Raw genomic sequence first — 20,031 nt, 5'->3', positions numbered from 1 at the left:
TTTCTACTGAATTTATATAAATATAATCTAGGTTTAAAAGAATAGCATTTTTGTTGATCTAATGATAATGTTTTCTATTTTTTTTACTGAAAGAAGGAAAGAATTAAAAAAAAAATATGCCCCTTTTGCCAGCATATGAAGATTATTTTCAGTAATAAATAAAGTGTTTAGTTAATGTTCTAGCTTAATTTAATTAATTTCCAATATATTACAATAATATTTTGGTATAAAAAGCCCATTTTGATTAAATTTTGGATACTTGAAAAAGATATAATTATTAGCATGTGTACCACATAGGTACACATCGCTCATTCAGAGAGTCCCCAGAACCATATATGGAGCACATAGCAGTCAACGTGTTAATTAATAATAATAATAATACTACTGTACCTATAATATAATAGTAATAAGATTAAATAATAAGATTAAACACTGTAATAACTCAGAGAGAGAGAAGCTTATGCAGTTTTAGCTTTGGCTGGTAAAAAACTGGTTCTCTCCCTTCCATAGATTCAGGAGGGACCCCTTTATAATACCCAAGGGGGGACTTTATAGTGAACCCATAAGTATGAGGAGTTTACAGATACAATATATATGTAATATACATAGTTACACTCTCATGGTCCCCCCAGGGCTCCTTAAGATCAGACCAACCAGTTACAAAGAATTCTCTTATAGTTGTTCTCAGCCAGAACAGTGCATGTTGGCACAGTGACAGAGTCTAAAGGACTCAGAACAGGAGGGCTCTATCTCCTGCCCTACAACAATTACCTAGGCTCTAGGATTTGTTTCCTGGGATCTCGGGATCCTGGACAATTTTCAAGGTTTAATAATCCCGGGATATTTTTGCAAATCCCCGGATAAAATTTAAGTACAAAAATAGGGACAAATTTGACTGCAGGATGGTTGTGGACTTGCTGTTCTGTTTATATTTTTATATACTGTAAATACAGTCAATTTCTGTCATTATCCTTATGATAATAATGAGAGATGTCTAGATTATGTCACTGTTTTGATATTTATATAAAATACTTTATATTTCCAGTGAATTGTATTTTCCCATCAACAGCATCTTGCTAAAATTGCTAAAATATTGTAAAATTTAAAGTTGCAATGCTTTTGCAAGATAAGGCCTGTCAAATAAATCCATGGAGGGAAGATAAAGCATCAGTTTCAGTGTTTCCAGTTTATTGCAGTAACTAAATCTAGACTGTGACAAAATAATCATGTATAAGTTTGCAGATTTTTCAAGAGGAACATATTCCTTCTTTACCATGTGGAAACGTAGTATTACTGTTTACCTAATGCTTTATTTTGTATATTTGGGATGGTAATCACGATCTCAAAATAGTCCCAACAGAGTGTATGCTTTGAACAAGTTTATGTGGTTTTGAACAAGAAGTGTTTGTGATGAGTGACTGCAGCCCATGTTGGGTACCGTCCACTGTGTCGTGTTATATAAGATCTTATTCTGTGAGAAACTTCTTATTCCTTTAGTTCGTGTTATAAATAAAGAATGCATACGTTTAATTTTTCTTCATTTATTTTTACTACATTTTATGTCATTAAGTACTCTTTTCATTTCACTGAGTATAAGTGAAAACAAATGTATTTTTTTTTTATCAATGATAATGAACTATAATTACATTTTCATTCGCACTGGAATTTGGAAGCAGAACAAAAATAAAGTAAAAACAGAAATTTTTTTTCTTTTAGCTCTTGTTCTTATTCCTCTTACTTTGTTGACAAACAAAGTGTATGCTGTAATTAAACATTAGGCGGAATTAATAAGACAGTCAGTCCACAGTAATATTTCTGCTTATCTAGTAATAATAAGCACATCAAAAATCCTGAAAGGATAACAAGGTATAATGTGTAATTTTAGACAATTGAAAATCCCGGGAATTCCCTGGATCCCAGGATTAGGGCTAATTATATCCCGAAATCCCGGGACAAAGAAAAAGCTCCAAACGACAAACCCTACTAGGCTGTATGTCATGCTCGCACAGATGTGACAACAACATAATTTGACAGCCATCTTCATTGCTCTCTCGTCTGTCTTAGAGTTCTCAAGTTCCCAGGTTGTGCTTCAGAAATTGTGTTCGGCTACACATTTTTCAACCTTCTTAACTCTTAACATAAGTCAAGCTAAGTACTGTACTTAGTTTTAAGACCCAGTGAAAAGTTTTAGTTTCTTAAAATTTTAATGGGCAGGCTTATACTTGTTTCAATTAGGAGCCAATAAGTCTCTTGCAAGGAGAAGTTTGGAGTAGACCACTAGGCTATGCTATAATTGCCATGTGATGTCACAGAGTGTTGAGAAGTGCCGTTTGCTTTTCCTAAGGGAATACAAAATTACTTTTTTGCAATCATGAGCTTTGCCAAACATTTTAAAGTCTTACAAATACTGATTTTATATATTTTTGGTAGAATAACTCCAATAATTATTAATTTTATTTATGTGCCAACTAATGTAGCCTATAGGCTACATAACCCTTGCTTGGTACTTGGGAACAGACGAAGTAATCATAGCTTATGAAATGTGTACAGTAGAAATATACAATATGGATATCCATTTAGTTTTGTCGTAATTGAATTGAGAAGCATTTGTGAGTAAATCCTTTAAGGCAATGTTACTGTAGTAACTGTGAGTTAAAATTTTAATACATTACTACTTTATTAAGGATATGACCCATTGATAATGTTACCTTACATCACACCATGGACATGTATTTGTGGCCATGACTAGGTAGTTGTTATTAAACACTTGTTCCTTTTATCACTATTTGGCTACTATTACACATTACCTGTGCCACAGCAAATTGGTTGGTCTGCTTTTCACTTGTAGAAATGATTCATAACTATCTGCCAAGAACCAGCCCCTGAAGGAATAAAGGAGGATTTGGTTGGTGGCTGACGTGTGTAATATGCCACATGCTTTTGGCAGCAAGTTTAATTGATGATATAACTCAATTTTAAACTGTCTCTATGAGTTATAGATTTCAATAGGAGTGCAGGGGAAGGAGATTACTGTACATGTTCCAGGAGAACTATGGCAGTGTGTTTCCATCCCTCTCCGAGCAGAATCCACATTTGGGCCAATATTCCAGAAGCAGTGGATTTCAGGAACTCCCACTTCAACCCCTCCAATAGAGACGAAGAGTCTCTTCTTGGGAGAGAGGTCACTGATACCCTACATGAAGTGGGTATAGCCACTGAAATTTCCCTTGTGAATTCTGAAGATCTAGGGAACAGGCTTCTGCTTTACATGAGGTAGATACTTCAAATGACAATCTTGCCTTTCCCATGCAGCAACCATGTACTGAGGGGACCCTACCACCCAACACTGTCAGGAAGTGTCTCTACCTTCTAGGGGGTAGTGGTATATCCTAAACTTTTATACTGTACTGCCAGGCAGTATAGAAGTTCATGGAGGCTTCTCTGCTAGGAAAATTCTGCTTGCTGTACTTTCTGTACTGCTAGACAGTGATATTACAACTGCTTTGGCTCAGATTCATCAGGCCTAGTCTTTATGTTGCACAGCTAAATGATTGCCTCTTTTGCTTTACTGATACTCTACTAATCTGTGGAATTTATCCTCCCCTCACATTTCTTCAGTTCTTACAGCTTACTTTTATATTAAAAGATTATTTATAACTTTCTCAATTGTTAGGCTCGTCTTTTTTCCTCTTAATCTTTTCCTTTCAGGTCTTAGTAACAATAGCTGATCCTTCCATAGTCTTTTAGTATTAAGAATTACAATTATTACAGCTGCATGTCTTAATTGAACAGATACATTATGGTACTGTATAATAAGGGCATTGTTACTAGATAATTTGTTAATTATTTCCTTTTTTCCTGACAGGTTGAATTGCATGGTGAAAAAGTTATAGAGAAATATGGTGGAAGAGAAATAATTGTCACCAATCCAAGTCATTGGCCAGATCCAATCCATATTGTCAGTACTAGTGAACCTATGGTTATGGGCACTATAATTACTCCAGGTATTTAGTTATTTTTCAAGTTAAGACAGATCATGAAGTTTGGGTCTTGATATTCTTTGAGGCAATATAAGGAAAACAAGAGTCACTGTAATTTTTTAGTTGCAAGATTAATTTTTCAGTGCAAGCCATCACTTGACTTGAGCCTTATATTGTATTTCAATAGAAAGATCAGTAAAATAAATAAAATATTACCGATATTAGATGAAAATTTACAAAAACTACCAATATTATTATTAGAAATTGGTACATTAAAGCCTTTAACAAAATATCTACGAAATATCAAAAAGAAATAATTTCATGGAGGAAATATATATCAGATCTCTCCATTAACCCTCAAACTCTGAGCCTATATTTACAAAAGTGTATGCTGTATGCTGGCGGGGTTTGGGAGTTAGCGCCGAAGCGGAAAGAAAGCTTTTTTCAAAAAATCACAGCACACTTAGTTTTTAAGATTAAGAGTTCATTTTTAAGATTAAGAGTTCATTTTTGGCTCCTTTTCTTCTCATTGCCTGAAGTTTAGTATGCAACCATCAGAAATGAAAAAAAAATATCATTATCATATATAAATATTGGAATATATGACAGTGCAAAAAAAATGTTCTTATATAATTGTATACAAATCGCGCTGTGAACAAAACAGTTAAAGCTAATGAGCTATTTTTTTCGTTGTATTGTACACTAAATTGCGGTGATTTTGGTATAAAACAAATTGTAAAACGATCAAAGCAACACAGAGAAAATATTATCACCAAATGATGCATGAATGCGTAACGCGCGGATGTAAAAAAAAGTTTTTTCAAAAATTCACCATAAATCGAAATATTGTGCTAGAGACTTCTTGTTTGTTGCAAAATGAAGGAAAATTCTTGAATATTACTAGAATGTAAGAGTTTTAGCTTACAATTGCATTTTTCGACCATTTCGGTCGAGTCAAATTTGACTTTGATAACAAAATTTTGGCACTTATCGTGATTTATATGAAAATATTTCAAAACTGATAAAAGCTACAACCATGAATTATTTTTTGTTGTATTTTACATGAAGTTGCACACATTTTCATATATAAAACATTATGTAATGGCTAATATAAAATGGTGCAAAAATTACAACAAAGTGACTAAAGAATTTCTGAGATTTTCAGCAGAGTTAGAGCGCGGAGTTAAGGAAAAAGTTTTTTCAAAAATTCACCATAAATTGAAATATTGTGCTAGAGACTTCTCGTTTGTTGCAAAATGAAGTTAAATGATTGAATATTACTAGGATGTAAGATTTTTAGCTTACAATTGCATTTTTCGACCATTTCGGTCGAGTCAAAGTTGACCAAAGGTTTAAATTTTGGCACTTACCGTGATTTATATGAAAATATTTCAAAATTGATAAAAGCTACAACCATGAATTATTTTTTGTTGTATTCTACATGAAGTTGCACACATTTTCATATATAAAATGTTATGTAACGGCTAATATAAAATGGTGCAAAATATTTAACGGCTAATATAAAATGGTGCAAAAATTATGACAAAGTGACTAAAGAATTTCTGAGATTGTAAGAGCCTGACGCCGTCTCTTCCAAACACGTGTGTTCGTGTGTTTGTCATCCATCGGAGTGGCGAGACGTTTGGCGTCTTCACAAACAGAAACATACACACAGTTTGATACAGAAGATTCATTGGAACATTATGAGTACATGATTAGAATGCTTGCATGGCAATGCAAGTAGTGGTGATTGTACATACATCAAGACAACAATGATTAGGGAGAAACAGACGGAAATATTGTACGGTTGAAATCGCGTTCCTTTAGAGAAAGAAAACGAGATGCTCTTGTTGTCTTGTCCACTCCGATGGACGATGAACACACGAACACACGTGTTTGGAAGAGACGGCATCAGGCTCTTACAAGATTTTCAGCAGAGTTAGTGTGGACGTAAGGAAAAAGTTTTTTAAAAAATTCACCATGAATCGAAATATTGTGCTAGAGACTTCTCGTTTGTTGCAAAATTAAGGTAAATGATTGAATATTACTAGAATGTAAAAGTTTTAGCTTACAATTGCATTTTTCGACCATTTCGGTCGAGTCAAAGTTGACCGACGGTTGAAATTTTGGCACTTATCGTGATTTATATGAAAATATTTCAAACCTGATAAAAGCTACAACCATGAGTTATTTTTTGTTGTATTCTACATGAAATTGCATACATTTTCATATATAAAACATTATGTAATGACTAATAGAAAACAGTGCAAAAATTACAACAACATGACTAAAGAATTTCTGAGATTTTTCAAAAATTCACCATAAATCAAAATATTGTGCTAGAGACTTCTCGTTTGTTGCAAAATGAAGGTAAATGATTGAGTATTACTAGAATGTAAGAGTTTTAGCTTACAGTTGCATTTTTCAACCATTTCGGTCGAGTCAAAGTTGAACGAAGGTTGAAATTTTGGCACTTATCGTGATTTATATGAAAATATGTCAAAATTGATAAAAGCTACAACCATGAGTTATTTTTTTGTTGTATTCTACATGAAAGTGCGCACATTTTTCATATATAAAACTTTATGTAAAGGCTAATAGAAAACGGTGCCAAAATTACGACAAAGTGACTAAAGAATTTCTGAGATTTTCAGCAGAGTTAGCTGATGCTTTCTTTTGGGATAAGAAAGAAATTTGTACATGCGCAGCTTGGTCATGCTTGTAAACAAAACAACAGCATGATCCGTGAACTCCCAGCATCCCTCAAGATGTGTGATTTAAAATTTTTCGCAAACGAGGCCTATAAGTATTTTTCCGCAAAATTTAAAAAAACTTTTTGTAGTCGACGTATTTTACGTCACTTGGCACCCGACAGACAACTTTTGTCAACGTAAAATACGTCCAGTCGACATTAAAGGGTTAATACTCCCATACCAAAAATATGGGAAAAATTCAGGAAAATGAATGGTACCCATGTTAAACACCTAGACATGCCTTATCAAAAGATGGGAAAAGAACACGTGATCCTAAAGAAATAAGTAATGTAATAGGAGAAAACTTAGCAAAAGTAAGCAGTGATAAAAATTTAGATGAACACTTCTGCACAAAGAAAAACAGAATAGAATTAATAACCAAATTTGAAACAATAGAAGATATATATTATAATACAAAATTTAATATGGAAGAGTTGGAATTTGCTCTCTTGAAGAGCAGTAAATCTGCCCCTGGAGGTTTTTTGTTTTGAATTGATCTGCCACTTAGCACCTTTGGCAAAGTCATACAGTATTTATAAGTTTTATAATCACATATAGCTTCGAAATTTATTTCCTGATGAATGGCATAAAGCTATAATTATTCCTATACCCAAACCTGGAAAGGATCCCAGTAATGTAAACCATTACAGACCAATTTCTTTGACAAGTTGTTTATACAAATTACTAGAAAAATGGTAAATGCTCGACTAACATGGCACATTCGAGAAAATAAAATTTTTACTCCCACTCAATCCGGGTCACAATGTAACAGATCTACATTGGATTCTCTATCTAACTTAGAAGACCACATACAAAGAGGATTTGAATGAAAACAAATTGCTATAGCTGTCTTTTGTGACATTGAAAAGGCAAATGATACTACATGGAGATATGCAATATTAAAAACATGACATAAAAAGGCATCTGTGGAGAAAAGGCAAATGATACTACATGGAGATATGCAATATTGAAAACATTACATAAAAACGGCATCTGTGGACATTTATCCAGGTTTATCCAAAACTTTCTGACAGATCGCACTTTTCAAATGAGAATTGATAATGTATTGAGTACATTTCCACTTGAAAATGGTGTTCCACAAGGGAGCGTCCTTAGTGGCACACTGTTTACTTTAGCAATGAATGAGAGCAGTAAAAATCTACCTATTGGAATTAAAAGTAACTTGTATATGGATGATTTTGCCATATATTATTCAGAATCTCAAATAAAACATGCAGAACGAATCATTAATAAAAGCATAATAAAAATAGATGAATGGGCTCATCTGTATGCTTTAAATTTTCCATAGATAAAACTCAAGCAGTCATGTTCTATAAAATTAAAAAGTGGAATAAAAAGTGGAAAAAAGATGAAGAAATAGATTTAAAAATCAGAAACCATAGTATATCAGTTAGCTAAACAGCAAAAGTTTTGGGATTAGTATTTGATGCTCACTTGAACTGGAAAACCCACATAACATAAATGAAATCAGAATGTAAAAGAGCATTACATCTAATTCAAAAACTATCAAACACTACTTGGGTAGCCGATAGACATACCCTTACTGTACTGTATAAAGCAACTGCTGTCTATCATTGATTATGAAAGTAAAATATATGGCTCAGCATCAGACACAACGCTGAAAACGTTAGACCCAGTTCATAATGAAGGCCTTAGAATATGTTCAGGAGCAATCTAGATCATCACCAACGTCATCTTTACAAGTTGAATGTGGTGAACTACGTCTCTCTCTCTCTCTCTCTCTCTCTCTCTCTCTCTCTCTCTCTCTCTCTCTCTCTCTCTCTCTCTCTCTCTCTCTCTCTCTCTCTCTGAGAGAGAGAGAGAGAGAGCTAGTAACAATGAAGAGTGGCCTGAGAAGTCAGACAAATGATTCTCCAACCAAAAGACTATTTGAATTAAGAGATGTATTTATAATCATTCATCCACCTCCTTTCCCAATCAGAGCTAGATTGTTTGAGTCGCTGAATATAAATATATAATTACCTTTAATAGTAAAATGACCTCCTCCTCGGGCAGTGAATAAAATGAGAATTTGTTCACACGTAAAGTACTTATCAAAAAGTTATTCATATACCCCAGAAGACTATAGACAACACACAGTAGAACATATAATCCAAAAAGGCCCAGATCACGCAATACACGCCAACAGATCTAAGTCACAGTACGGAGGTGGGTATGCTGCAGTGTCCCAGGACAAAACGTATCAGTTCTCTCTACCAGATAATGCCTCAGTATTTACAGCTGAGTTATGTGCAATAGCACCAGCCATAAAAATAATTTAAGAAGCCTCATTTAATAATTTTGTGATGTATAGCGACTCCAGAAGCCCTATAGAAGCCATTGAAAGTTACAATCCAAAAATAACATTGTGCAACAAATTAAGTTTTCACTCCATAAGTTGTGTAGTAATGGAAAAAATATTGAATTATGTTGGACCCTGCCCATGTAGGGATTAAAGGAAATGAAGAGGTTGATAAAGCAGCTAAAGAAGCATTCCACATGAAAAGAGCAAATGTAAACTTCCCTATTAGTGACTATAAGATATATAAGAACAACCATTGTAAGTAAATGGCAAAGTACAGGCAGTCCCTGGTTTTCGATGGTGGTTCCATTCCTACGCTGCGTCGTAAGCCGAAAATCGTTGTAAACCGGAACAACGGCATGCGACACCAGAAAAATGTATACAAATTTGAAATAAAAGTTAGGAAAACCTTACTTTTAATCCTTTACTTCGTCCCACGCACGTGCAATATTCTTCACAGCATCTGCAATATTGTAGGCCTTCCAAAATTGCTTTGGTCAACTCCTTGTTACCTTCAACGGCCCTTTAAGCAGAGCGTATTGTCCTCCGCAGGTAGTATGCCTTGAAGTTAGCAATGACTTCCTGGTCCATTGGCTGTATGAGAGATGTAGTATTTGGTGGAAGATACACCACCTTCACATTAGGGTGCATGTTACTCAGATTCTCAGGGTGACCAGGGGCATTGTCTAAAACAAGCAGGACCTTGAAAGGCAGACCCATCGAGGCACAATACCTTTCCACTGCTGGCACAAAGTGGTCATTAAACCAGTCCTGGAAGACCATCAAGGTAACCCAAGCCTTCTTGTTGGACTTCCAAAGACAGGAAGTTGACTGTTGAAAATGCCCTTAAAAGCTTTGGGATTTTCTGCCAAGTACACTAGAAAGGCTTATGCTTTATATCACCACTAGCATTGGCCTCAAAGAGTAAAGTCAGTCTCTCCTTACCAACTTTATGGCCTGGTACTGACTTCTCCTTCTTGGAAAGGTGCATACAGTTTGGCATTCTTTACCAAAATAACCCTGTCTCATCTACATTAAATACCTGGTCAGCAGTGTAACCACCTTCCCTAATTATTTCACCCAGACCACTAGGAAAACTGTCTGCTACTATGCTATCAGTGCTAGCAACTTCACCTTGCAACTTCACATTGTGCAAACTTGCATGAGCCTTGAAGTGGTTAAACCAACCTCTACTGCCTAACCCATTTTTCTTCACTACTGCGGCATGCAGCTCCCTAGCCTTTTCTTGAATCACACTTAGGCTTACTGGAACACGTCGTTGGTTCTGGTCTTCCAGCCAGATCAACAATAACTTCTCCATCTCCACATTCTGACTATGTTGCTTCACGTTAATGACCATCGCCTTCATTGGTGCAGCATCTTGCACATGCTTCAGAATACGCTGCTTGTCCTTCTCTATGGTCACAACCATCATCCTACTAAGGCCCAAAGCACAACCTATCTCGGTGTTACCCTCTCCCTTCTCCGAACATTTAATTACATGGTACTTAACTTCCATGGTGATGCTCTTCCTCTTCTTTGATGCACTAGCATCAGACGAAGTACTCTGCTGTTTTGGAGCCATAGTAAAGGTACAGTAACGTGAAACTGCAGCAACATAAAGCAACAGTGTAGTGTAGACAACCTAGCGTATTGGAGGCAAACACCCAAGTGACTGACTGTTTGATATTGTTACGCTCACCTGCATGCTCGACCCAGGAAGGCCATTGTCCGGTCAAGTACCAATGCAGTTAAACACAGAGAACAGCCACGCTCAGAAAACTAGTTCCGCTTACAACGCAGTGTAAAAAGTGTTGAAGCGTCGTAACCTTGGAGTGTGTATTATATTGTAAACAGAAACGGATTTCTTATGAATACTGTTAAACCAGGATTTTTTTATGAATGTATGTAAACTTGGAACATCATAAGTGGGCCGCGTCGTAAACTCGGAACAAGTTTCATAAACCAGACTGGATTTTTTGATGAATATACAGGAAGTCCCCGGTTATCGGCAGGGGTTACATTCCCAACAGTGTGATGATAACTGAAAATTGCCCATAATTGACAATTGGCGATAATAGCGCCAATCCCTGGTTATTGGCACTGATATCCAGTTATCGGCGCCGATAACCGGGGATCAGAGCTGCCAATAAGTGGGGATCAGCACCAATAACCGGGGGTGGTGCCGATAACTGGAGATCGGTGTAAAAAATCCGGTTATCATCATCATTAGACAAGCGCCACAAAACCGGATCGTTGATAACCGGGGACTGCCTGTATCTGAAAAACCGTTGTGAACTCGGAACGTCGTAAGCCGGAACCATCGTAACCCAGGGGCTGCCTGTATATGGAATGCAGAACCCAAAAATAATCAGGTGAAACAGATAAAGATAAAATCCTGGAGTTCATCATATCAGAGAGATTGACATGAGCAAGTAATTGACTTGTCTCTGAATAGGCCATACTCGTCTGACACGTGGACACTTAATGAGCAACCCATGTAGCCCTGCTCCCAAGTGCTCAGAGTGCAAAGTGATAATAATGGTCATACATGTGTTGTGCGAGTGTCCAAAGCATGACCAACAGCCACTATCAACTTTTGGAAATAAATCTTTGAAGGAAATTTTGTCAGAATCTGCATTTTTAGTCGTTCCAATTTTGATGTTATTGATGAGTTGTAATTTATTTGATAAAGTATAAATACTGTAATAGTAAAAGATGAAAGTATTAAAATCCTTGGGTCATTTAATAAACTTAAAAAACAAAATTTTAAAATATTACTGTACTTAACTCATTCTGATTTTTTTATGTATGTATGGATGTGTGAGAAAAACTCATTTGTCATCACACTGAATGAACTATTCAGTTCCAGATCTTGGCCTCAGGCCTAGAGCTGGTATTTTATTCCAATCCTTTGGGCCAGCCCTATGAGAGCTGAAAGTCAGCTCAGTGGTCAGGTTAAACTACTTGAATAATAATAATAGCCCCAGTAGGTAAGCTAGCACTAGGGTAGGCAAAATGAGTGTGCAAGGTGAAACTGGGCTGGTTGTAATCTTACCTAGAGTAGAACTAACATCTAAACCATCCTGAGTGCAAGATTGCTTACAACAAAGAAAAGACGGTCTGCAGTCCTCAGAGCCCACAAAAGCAATCATGATGTCAATTATGTCAGAGCTTATACAAGTTCTTTCTCTGGTTGGTGTTATAGTTTGAAAAACAACTTTTCAAAGACTTAATGAGGTTTCAACATTATGGGATGACACTGAAGAAGGTCTAGAGGAAACTGAAGCAGATTGGGGTCACTGAAACCTCCATGTTAACAACATTGTCTTCGCCTGGCATATTGATATGCTTATAGTATCTCCTACTGCTACTGCAGTGATATGACAACTGGGTCAAGGAGCAGTCATTGAAAATAACTCATGTAAGCTATGGAGGCCACACGTGAGTCATATAAGGATTACTGTGCACATTAAATAAATGAAGGTCTCTCTCAATGTTGGCCGTGAAACTACAGCACTTTTTGCTGGGGGTACAAGTACGCCTGCTAGTAATGATTATCTTGAAAAGTAAGACATAATAATAATAATAATCATAATCATAATAATAATAATATTACAGGCGGGAGTCCCATTTTGACGATAAGTGAAAATTGCCAATAACGGAGATTGGCGCCTCTGTTAGGTATGTATTGGCGCCAGTACCTGATTATCGGCACCGATGAGCAAAAATTGCCTATTTTCATCGCTAGACAAGCCCCATAAAACTGGATCACTGATAACCGAGGACTGCCTGTAATAATAATAATAATAATAATAATAATAATAATAAAAGGATTTTGACAAAGGAAAAATCTATTTCTGGGGAGAGACCTGTGTCACCCGGTGAAATAACCTTTCAGCACTTATTTCTAGGTAAAGCTATTGCTAAATATACCAGAGAAAAGCTAAAAAGCTAAGCCGGAGTTACTACCCCCGGTGCGAGCTCCATGGTATGGAGTCGTGTATGAGAAAGGGTGAGATTGTCACAATCACAGGCCTCCGCCCTGTAAACATTCCCAATGTCAAAAGTCCCTCCGAGTGAGGTGCCGTTACAAACCCCCGCACCACTCACGGACTGTAAACAAACCGGCGTCACCCACATTCCACATTAGCACCCCACACTGGAATGGTATTTTACCAGGGGGGGAAGAAGGAATCATGGGGGGGTCACCGGGTGACACAGGTCTCTCCCCAGAAATAGATTTTTCCTTTGTCAAAATCCTTTTTCTGGGTTTTCCAACCTGTGTCACCCGGTGAAATAATAACAGAGAAATCAAAATACCATCCTGAAACAATAGGAGACTTGTAGAGGAAAGTAATAAAACTAAATTTCCACAAGAGTTTTTAATTATCCTAGGTCTTTATTTGAAAAAGGTCTTGCCTCGAGTACCATTACTACAGCCAAATCAGCTTTGAAAAAGATATTTTTACACGGGTTCAATATTAACTTAATGGACTCTTATTTTTCTTCAATCTCTAAAGCCTGTGCCCGTTTGAGACCAGTCACCCGCCCACACACGGTTTCCTGGTTCTTAAATGATGTCCTTAAATTAGCCTCAGAAACTGATAATCAATCTTGTTCATTCCAAAGTTTATTGAGGAAGACCTTATTTTTAATTAGTTTAGCTTCAGGTGCTAGAATTTCCGAGCTGTCTGCCCTGTCTAGAGAGCCCAATCATATCGATTTCCTTCAATCAGGTGAAGTGTTGCTAGCCCTCACCTTAAATTCCTAGCTAAGAATGAAGATCCTCGAGATAGATGGTCTCCTGGAAGGTCGTCCCCTCCCACAAGACCTATCCTTATGCCCGGTTTTTACTTTAAAGGCTTATTTAGACAGGACCTCGCAAATAACTTCGGGGCCTCTGTTTATAAGGGAAGGTGGAGGAACTATTTCTATGAAGGCCATCAGACAACAGATCTTATATTTTATTAAACAAGCAAACCCAGACTCAGTTCCAAAGGTTCATGACATTAGAGCGGTGGCCACCTCCACTAATTATTTCCATCACATGAATTTTGAGGATCTTACAAAATATACAGGGTGGAAGTCTCCCCTGGTTTTCAAACGCCACTATTTGAAATCCCTAGAAGCTCTAAAATTCACCACAGTGGTGGCAGGAAGCATTGTTCCTTCCTCTGTTTTACTCCTTTTCTTTATATTTGGTCACTTTCCTCCCTCCTACCTGCCTCACTTATTCCCTTTCCATCACCTCCGGGTCAGGCATACTTCACAGCCTGTCTCCTGACCATGTTGCAATTTTTGTATTTGTCCCCTGTTTGTAACTTTTAAGTACGTTTTATGTCATTTTGTTCTCTTGTCTTGCGGGACATAGTTCCCCCACCTTACTATAGTTTATGTTTTGGAATATCTATTTTGCTACTTGGACAATTAAAGTTCTTGTGGAATTATAGTTTTATTTCTTTCCATTACAAGTTTCTTTAGTTTTTCAGGATGGTATTTTGTTTCTCTGTTATTATTTCACCGGGTGACACAGGTCGGAAAACCCAGAAAAAGGATTTTGACAAAGGAAAAATCTATTTCTGGGGAGAGACCTGTGTCACCCGGTGACCCACCTCTCTTCTTTCTTTTCCCCCCCTTGATAAAAATACTATTCCTAGGTGGTGGGTGTTAACATGGAATGTAGGTGGCGCTGGTGTGTTGACGGTCCGCGAATGGTGCGGGCGTTGTATCGGCACCTCACTCGGTAGGACTTTTGACATCGGGAATGTCTACAGGGCGGAGACCTGTGATTGTCACAATCTCACCCTTTCACATACACGACTCCATTTCATAGAGCTCGCACTGGGGGTAGTAACTCCAGCTTGGCATTTAGCTTTTCTCTGATATATTTAGCAATGGATTTACCTAGAAATAAGTACTGAATGGTTATTTCACCGGGTGACACAGGTCTCTCCCCAGAAATAGATTTTTCCTTTGTCAAAATCCTTTTTGTCGTCCGCCGGAATACTCCGGCGGGTTCGGTATAAATTAATTAGCATGCTCCATTACCTGCTGTTGTTTAAGGCCCCTATCTCCGCCGGTTCTGCTCCGGCACACCTTAAATTAGTGTGTTCATATACCTTCTCCTACTTACAGACAGTACGTTGTGAGGAGCCCAGGTGCACTGCTGTGCTGCACCAGCCCTATGGGCACGTCGTCTGCCAGTCTCATTCGGGCTGTGCAGTGCGTCTCGACAATCTTATCGTATGGCACCCGGACGGTTGTGAGGTTTGCTTCGCTCTGTATGAGCGTGTCCAGGATGAGTCGGTAAGCCTATAGTTACCGCCTTTAGTTTACCTGGTTGCCTCAATTGTTTCGAGTATGTTATATTCTTGATATATTGCTTATATATATCTCTTTACCGAGCACTAGGTCATTAAGTCCCTGCTCTCTTCCAGGCCGACCAACCTTCCCATAACGACGCTTTGGGTTCCCTTCGAGCCTGGGTGGCTGGTTGTGGCAGGAACGTTCTGTCGGGGAAGCCGTACATTCTGGATGAGAACATCCAGAACCTGCTTTACCCCGGCGCCCGGATCTCGGCGGCTGTTCCACCCGAAGTCGCCGCTCCTGTCATCGAGCAGATCCGGGTAGAAACCCACCCTCCCCAGGACGAGAATTTGTACGTGAAGGTGTCGGAGGAAGTGGCGGCCATAAACCTCGACCTGGAACCTGTGAACACCGAACAGGACCAGGAGGTAGGTAGGGAGGTAAGTGAGGCAGTGGGGGCGGGCTCCCTTTTTGATTCCCCTTCATCCACCGCTTCTTCTTCGTTTCAGGGCTTTCAAAAATCTTCTTACTTGGAGGACAGGGCGCAATCCGCTGTCCCCAAGTTGAAGAAGTCTTGGAAGGCGAAGGGCTATAAGTCTGCAGCCTCCCGCAAAGCAACTCCCTTCCCTCCGGTGAAGCCACGGGACGCTAGTCCAGCGGCTTCCGCAGGCAAGGCCACTCCCTCTGCTAAGGGAGCAAGTTTGAGGGCAGCTAAGGCTAGCCCTCCTCGCCTTCCTGCCTTTGACCCGGGCGTTTGCGAAATGCTCTTACAGAAGTTTTCCTCGGAGGTTGATGCGCTTAACAAGCTTACGGAGAGGCTGCAGAGCCAGGAGAGTATGCTCTCCGGGTTCATGCGCTCCGGTGGGTCAGCAGTTCATTACCCCATTCCGGATGCCTCTGCCCTCCCTCCATTTGACAAGGGAAATCCCTGGCGTTTGGCCCTTCATGCTCCCTGGCATGAAGATACCCTAACGATCGAGGGTCTAGGCACGCGCAAGCTTGAGGAATTGGAATTCTTTCCTCCTGATCTGCTGCCCCCCTACCCAGGCTTCGCCAGGCTGACGGAGGAAGCTTGGGTAAGGACGGACAAGGTCCCGAAGGAGACAATGATCTTCCCAAGGGACCAGGCGCAGTCTACATTGATGCGCACCTTTAATGAGTGGCAGGTGGAGAACATGAAGTTAACCCTCTTCAAGGGCAACTTCACGATGTTCTCATTGGGAGATAGGACCCCGACCCCCTGCATGACTAAGGTGGCTCTTGCGACCGCCCAAGCATGCTCGGAAGGTAAGCCGTTGCCTCAGCTCTGGGAGACTGATCCCACCTCTCTGATCTTCCCCGGAGATGATGAATTTTGGAAGGATGCCCCGGCCACTTTTACAACGGGTAAGTTGGACCCGAAGTGCGCATCCACCTTATTCAGCGAGCAGCTTCCCAAACTGCCGGAAGCCCTCCTGAAAGCAGAGTTTGAGGCTAGGTGTCGGTTGAGCCGATCATTGAACTCCCTGTGCCTGGCGGAATCAACCGCAGTGACTTTTTATGATGAGCCACTCTTTCAAGTTCTGACGAAGTCTCTGTTAGCGGGATTTCAGGCGGACTTGTTTGACTTCATGGTAGCGCGGATGAACTGCCGCAAATTCATCTTCGCCGACGCTACCATAAGACGAGCCTAACAAGCTCATGAAAAGCTCCTTCTGGGGAGCTAGTCTCTTCCCAGAAGAAGAAGTCAATAATGTCCTGGCTGAGGCAACCAGGGCAAATCAGAGTCTGCGCTCCCGCTGGGGTATCCCCGCCTTTAAAAGGAAAACCCCCGAGTCCGCCGGCCCTCAAAATAGACCTGGCAAGAGATACAGGAGGCACAGAAGACAACACCAGCAGGCTGTTGTCCAGGCTGTACCTGTCTCGCAAGTTTGCCAGCCTTCTACCTCTAAGGCCCAACCTCAACAATTCGTGCTGGTGCAGCCAGCTCAGCACTCCCTTGCCGCGCCTTCCTTCGTGACGTCTCCTGTATTCAACCCCTCCTATGAGGGCCAGGGGTCATTTCGAGGCCTTTACAGGGGCGCAAGGGGGAGTAGAGCAAGGGCCTCCTTTAGAGGCAAGGCTGCCTCGCGACCCCTCTCCCTGGGGAGAGGAGGCCGAGGTAGAGGAGGCAAACCTACACCTTCCCAGTGAGACCAGTCAGGTGGGCAGCAGACTTCACCTGTTCAGGGACCAGTGGACCTTCAGTCCGTGGGCCCACAGTATAGTCTCCAAAGGTTTGGGGTGGAGTTGGATCAAGGGCCCTCCCCCTCTGATCAGATTTCATCAGCTGTCTTCCAAAGCTCTGCGGGACTTTGCGGCGGAATTACTCCAAAAGAGGGCCATAAAGAAAGTGAGACACCTGAAATTTCAGGGCAGACTATTCAGTGTTCCTAAGAAAGGCTCCAGTCAACAAAGGGTAATCTTGGATCTGTCGCGTCTCAATCTTTACATACAATGTGACAAATTTCGCATGCTTACAATCGCGCAGGTATGGACTCTACTTCCTCGTGGAGCCGTCACCACCTTTATAGATCTTTCAGACGCATATTATCACATCCCAATTGCGCGGAACTTCTCTCCCTTCCTCGGTTTCAGACTGGGGAAACAGGCCTACTCCTTCAGGGTCATGCCATTTGGGCTCAACATAGCACCCAGAATTTTCACAAAACTGGCGGACACGGTAGTGCAGCAGTTACGGTCCCGGGGGATATCGCTGGCCGCATACCTGGACGATTGGATAATCTGGGCATCCAACGCCGGGGAGTGCCGGAGAGCTACGGCCATGGTGATCAAGTTTCTGGAATCCCTAGGCTTTCAGATAAACAGGGTGAAGTCCCGCCTAACTCCGGAGGCTCGATTTCAGTGGCTGGGTATCCAATGGGATCTGATTTCACACAAACTGTCTATTCTGCCAGCCAAACGGAGAGAAATAGCCAAAGCCACCAGGCAATTCTTCAAAGGCAGGAAAGCCTCTCGCAGAACGCAAGAAAGAATCCTGGGTTCTCTTCAGTTCACATCCATAACAGACCGGCTCCTAAAAGCAAAACTGAAAGACATAAACAGAGTGTGGTGGAGACGAGCCAATGTGAAACTCAGGGACAAGGTGTCTTTAATTCCTCCGGTGCTGAGGAAAAGACTCCGGCCGTGGTCCACAGTCAAGGGTCTTTCGAAGTCAGTTCCCCTTCAATTCCCTTCCCCAGCTCTAATAATCCACACAGACGCTTCGTTAAGCGGCTGGGGAGGGTACTCACCAAAAGAAAAGGTACAGGGTACATGGTCTACTCTGTTCCGTCAATTCCACATAAACATTTTGGAAACAATGGCAGTGTTTCTAACTCTGAAAAAACTTTGCCCCACCAACCAGATTCATATCAGGCTGGTGCTGGACAGCGCAGTAATGGTACATTGCATAAACAGAGGGGGTTCCAAATCGAGTCGGATAAACCAAGTGATGATAGCCATTTTCTCCCTGGCGGAGAAGCACGGCTGGCACCTATCAGCTACCCATCTAGCAGGAGTCCGGAATGTCATCGCAGACTCCCTGTCCAGGGCAACTCCGCTGGAGTCAGAATGGTCCCTGGACGTAGCTTCTTTCAGATGGATATGCTGTCAGGTTCCGGGCCTTCAGGTGGACTTGTTTGCCACGGAGAGCAATCACAAACTCCCTTGTTATGTTGCTCCCAACCTGGATCCTCGAGCTTACGCTACGGACGCAATGTCAGTGGACTGGAACAAATGGCAGAAAATCTATCTTTTCCCGCCAATAAACCTGCTGTTAAAGGTGTTGCACAAGCTCAGGTCATTCAAAGGTCAAGTGGCCCTGGTAGCTCCCAACTGGCTGAAGAGCAATTGGTTCCCTCTTCTTCTGGAGCTCAAACTACAGTGTCATCAAATACCCAAGCCACAGCTGACTCAAGTAGTGCAAACACAGACTGTGTCAGCTTCCTCAAGAATTCTGAATGCCCTGGCTTTATGGACTTTATGAAATTTGCCGCTCAGAGAGGTGCGGATATTGATCCCCTTAATACTCTGTTTCTGGAATCAGATAAAAGAGATTCTACCCTCAGACAGTACGATTCAGCAGTTAAAAAGTTAGCATCTTTTTGAAGGAATCTGAAGCTCAAGTCATGACCACCAATTTGGCAATATCATTCTTTAGATCACTGTTTGAAAAAGGTCTGGCTCCGCCACCATTACCACAGCGAAATCAGCTTTGAAAAAGGTGTTTTTGCATGGCTTTAAGATTGATTTAACATATTCATATTTTTCATCCATTCCCAGAGCATGCGCTCGTTTGAGACCAGCGACCCGTCCACATACGGTTTCCTGGTTTCTTAACGATGTTCTAAAATTAGCCTCAGAAACTAATAACGATCAGTGTTCTTATTTGAATCTGTTAAGGAAGACGTTGTTCCTAATTAGTCTAGCTTCAGGTGCCAGAATATCAGAACTGTCTGCTCTCTCTAGAGGTGCGAATCATGTGGATTTTCTCCCGTCAGGAGAAGTTCTGCTTTCCCCAGATCAAAGGTTCTTAGCAAAAAATGAAGACCCTCAGGATAGGTGGTCCCCCTGGAAGGTTGTTCCTCTTCCACAAGACCTGTCTTTATGCCCAGTCGCTACCTTGAGGGCTTATTTACGAAGAACT

The 20,031-nt window shown here is 40.5% G+C and overlaps 1 protein-coding gene across 1 annotated transcript in view; it reads left to right on the top strand.

The window, feature by feature from the left end:
- Positions 1–20,031, top strand: part of waw (Translation factor waclaw) — a 570,569-nt gene that overhangs the window by 420,683 nt on the left and 129,855 nt on the right. The window contains exon 10 of the mRNA XM_067085359.1: positions 3,866–4,004. Within this exon, the coding sequence (XP_066941460.1) occupies positions 3,866–4,004 (139 nt within the window). The remainder of the gene's footprint in view (positions 1–3,865; positions 4,005–20,031) is intronic.

This window comes from Macrobrachium rosenbergii, chromosome 42 (assembly GCF_040412425.1).
Source record: "Macrobrachium rosenbergii isolate ZJJX-2024 chromosome 42, ASM4041242v1, whole genome shotgun sequence".
In the NCBI taxonomy this organism is placed as follows: Eukaryota; Metazoa; Arthropoda; class Malacostraca; order Decapoda; family Palaemonidae; genus Macrobrachium; species Macrobrachium rosenbergii.
Note: the sequence above shows the minus strand (reverse complement) of the source record. Positions and strands in the feature narration are given on the sequence as shown.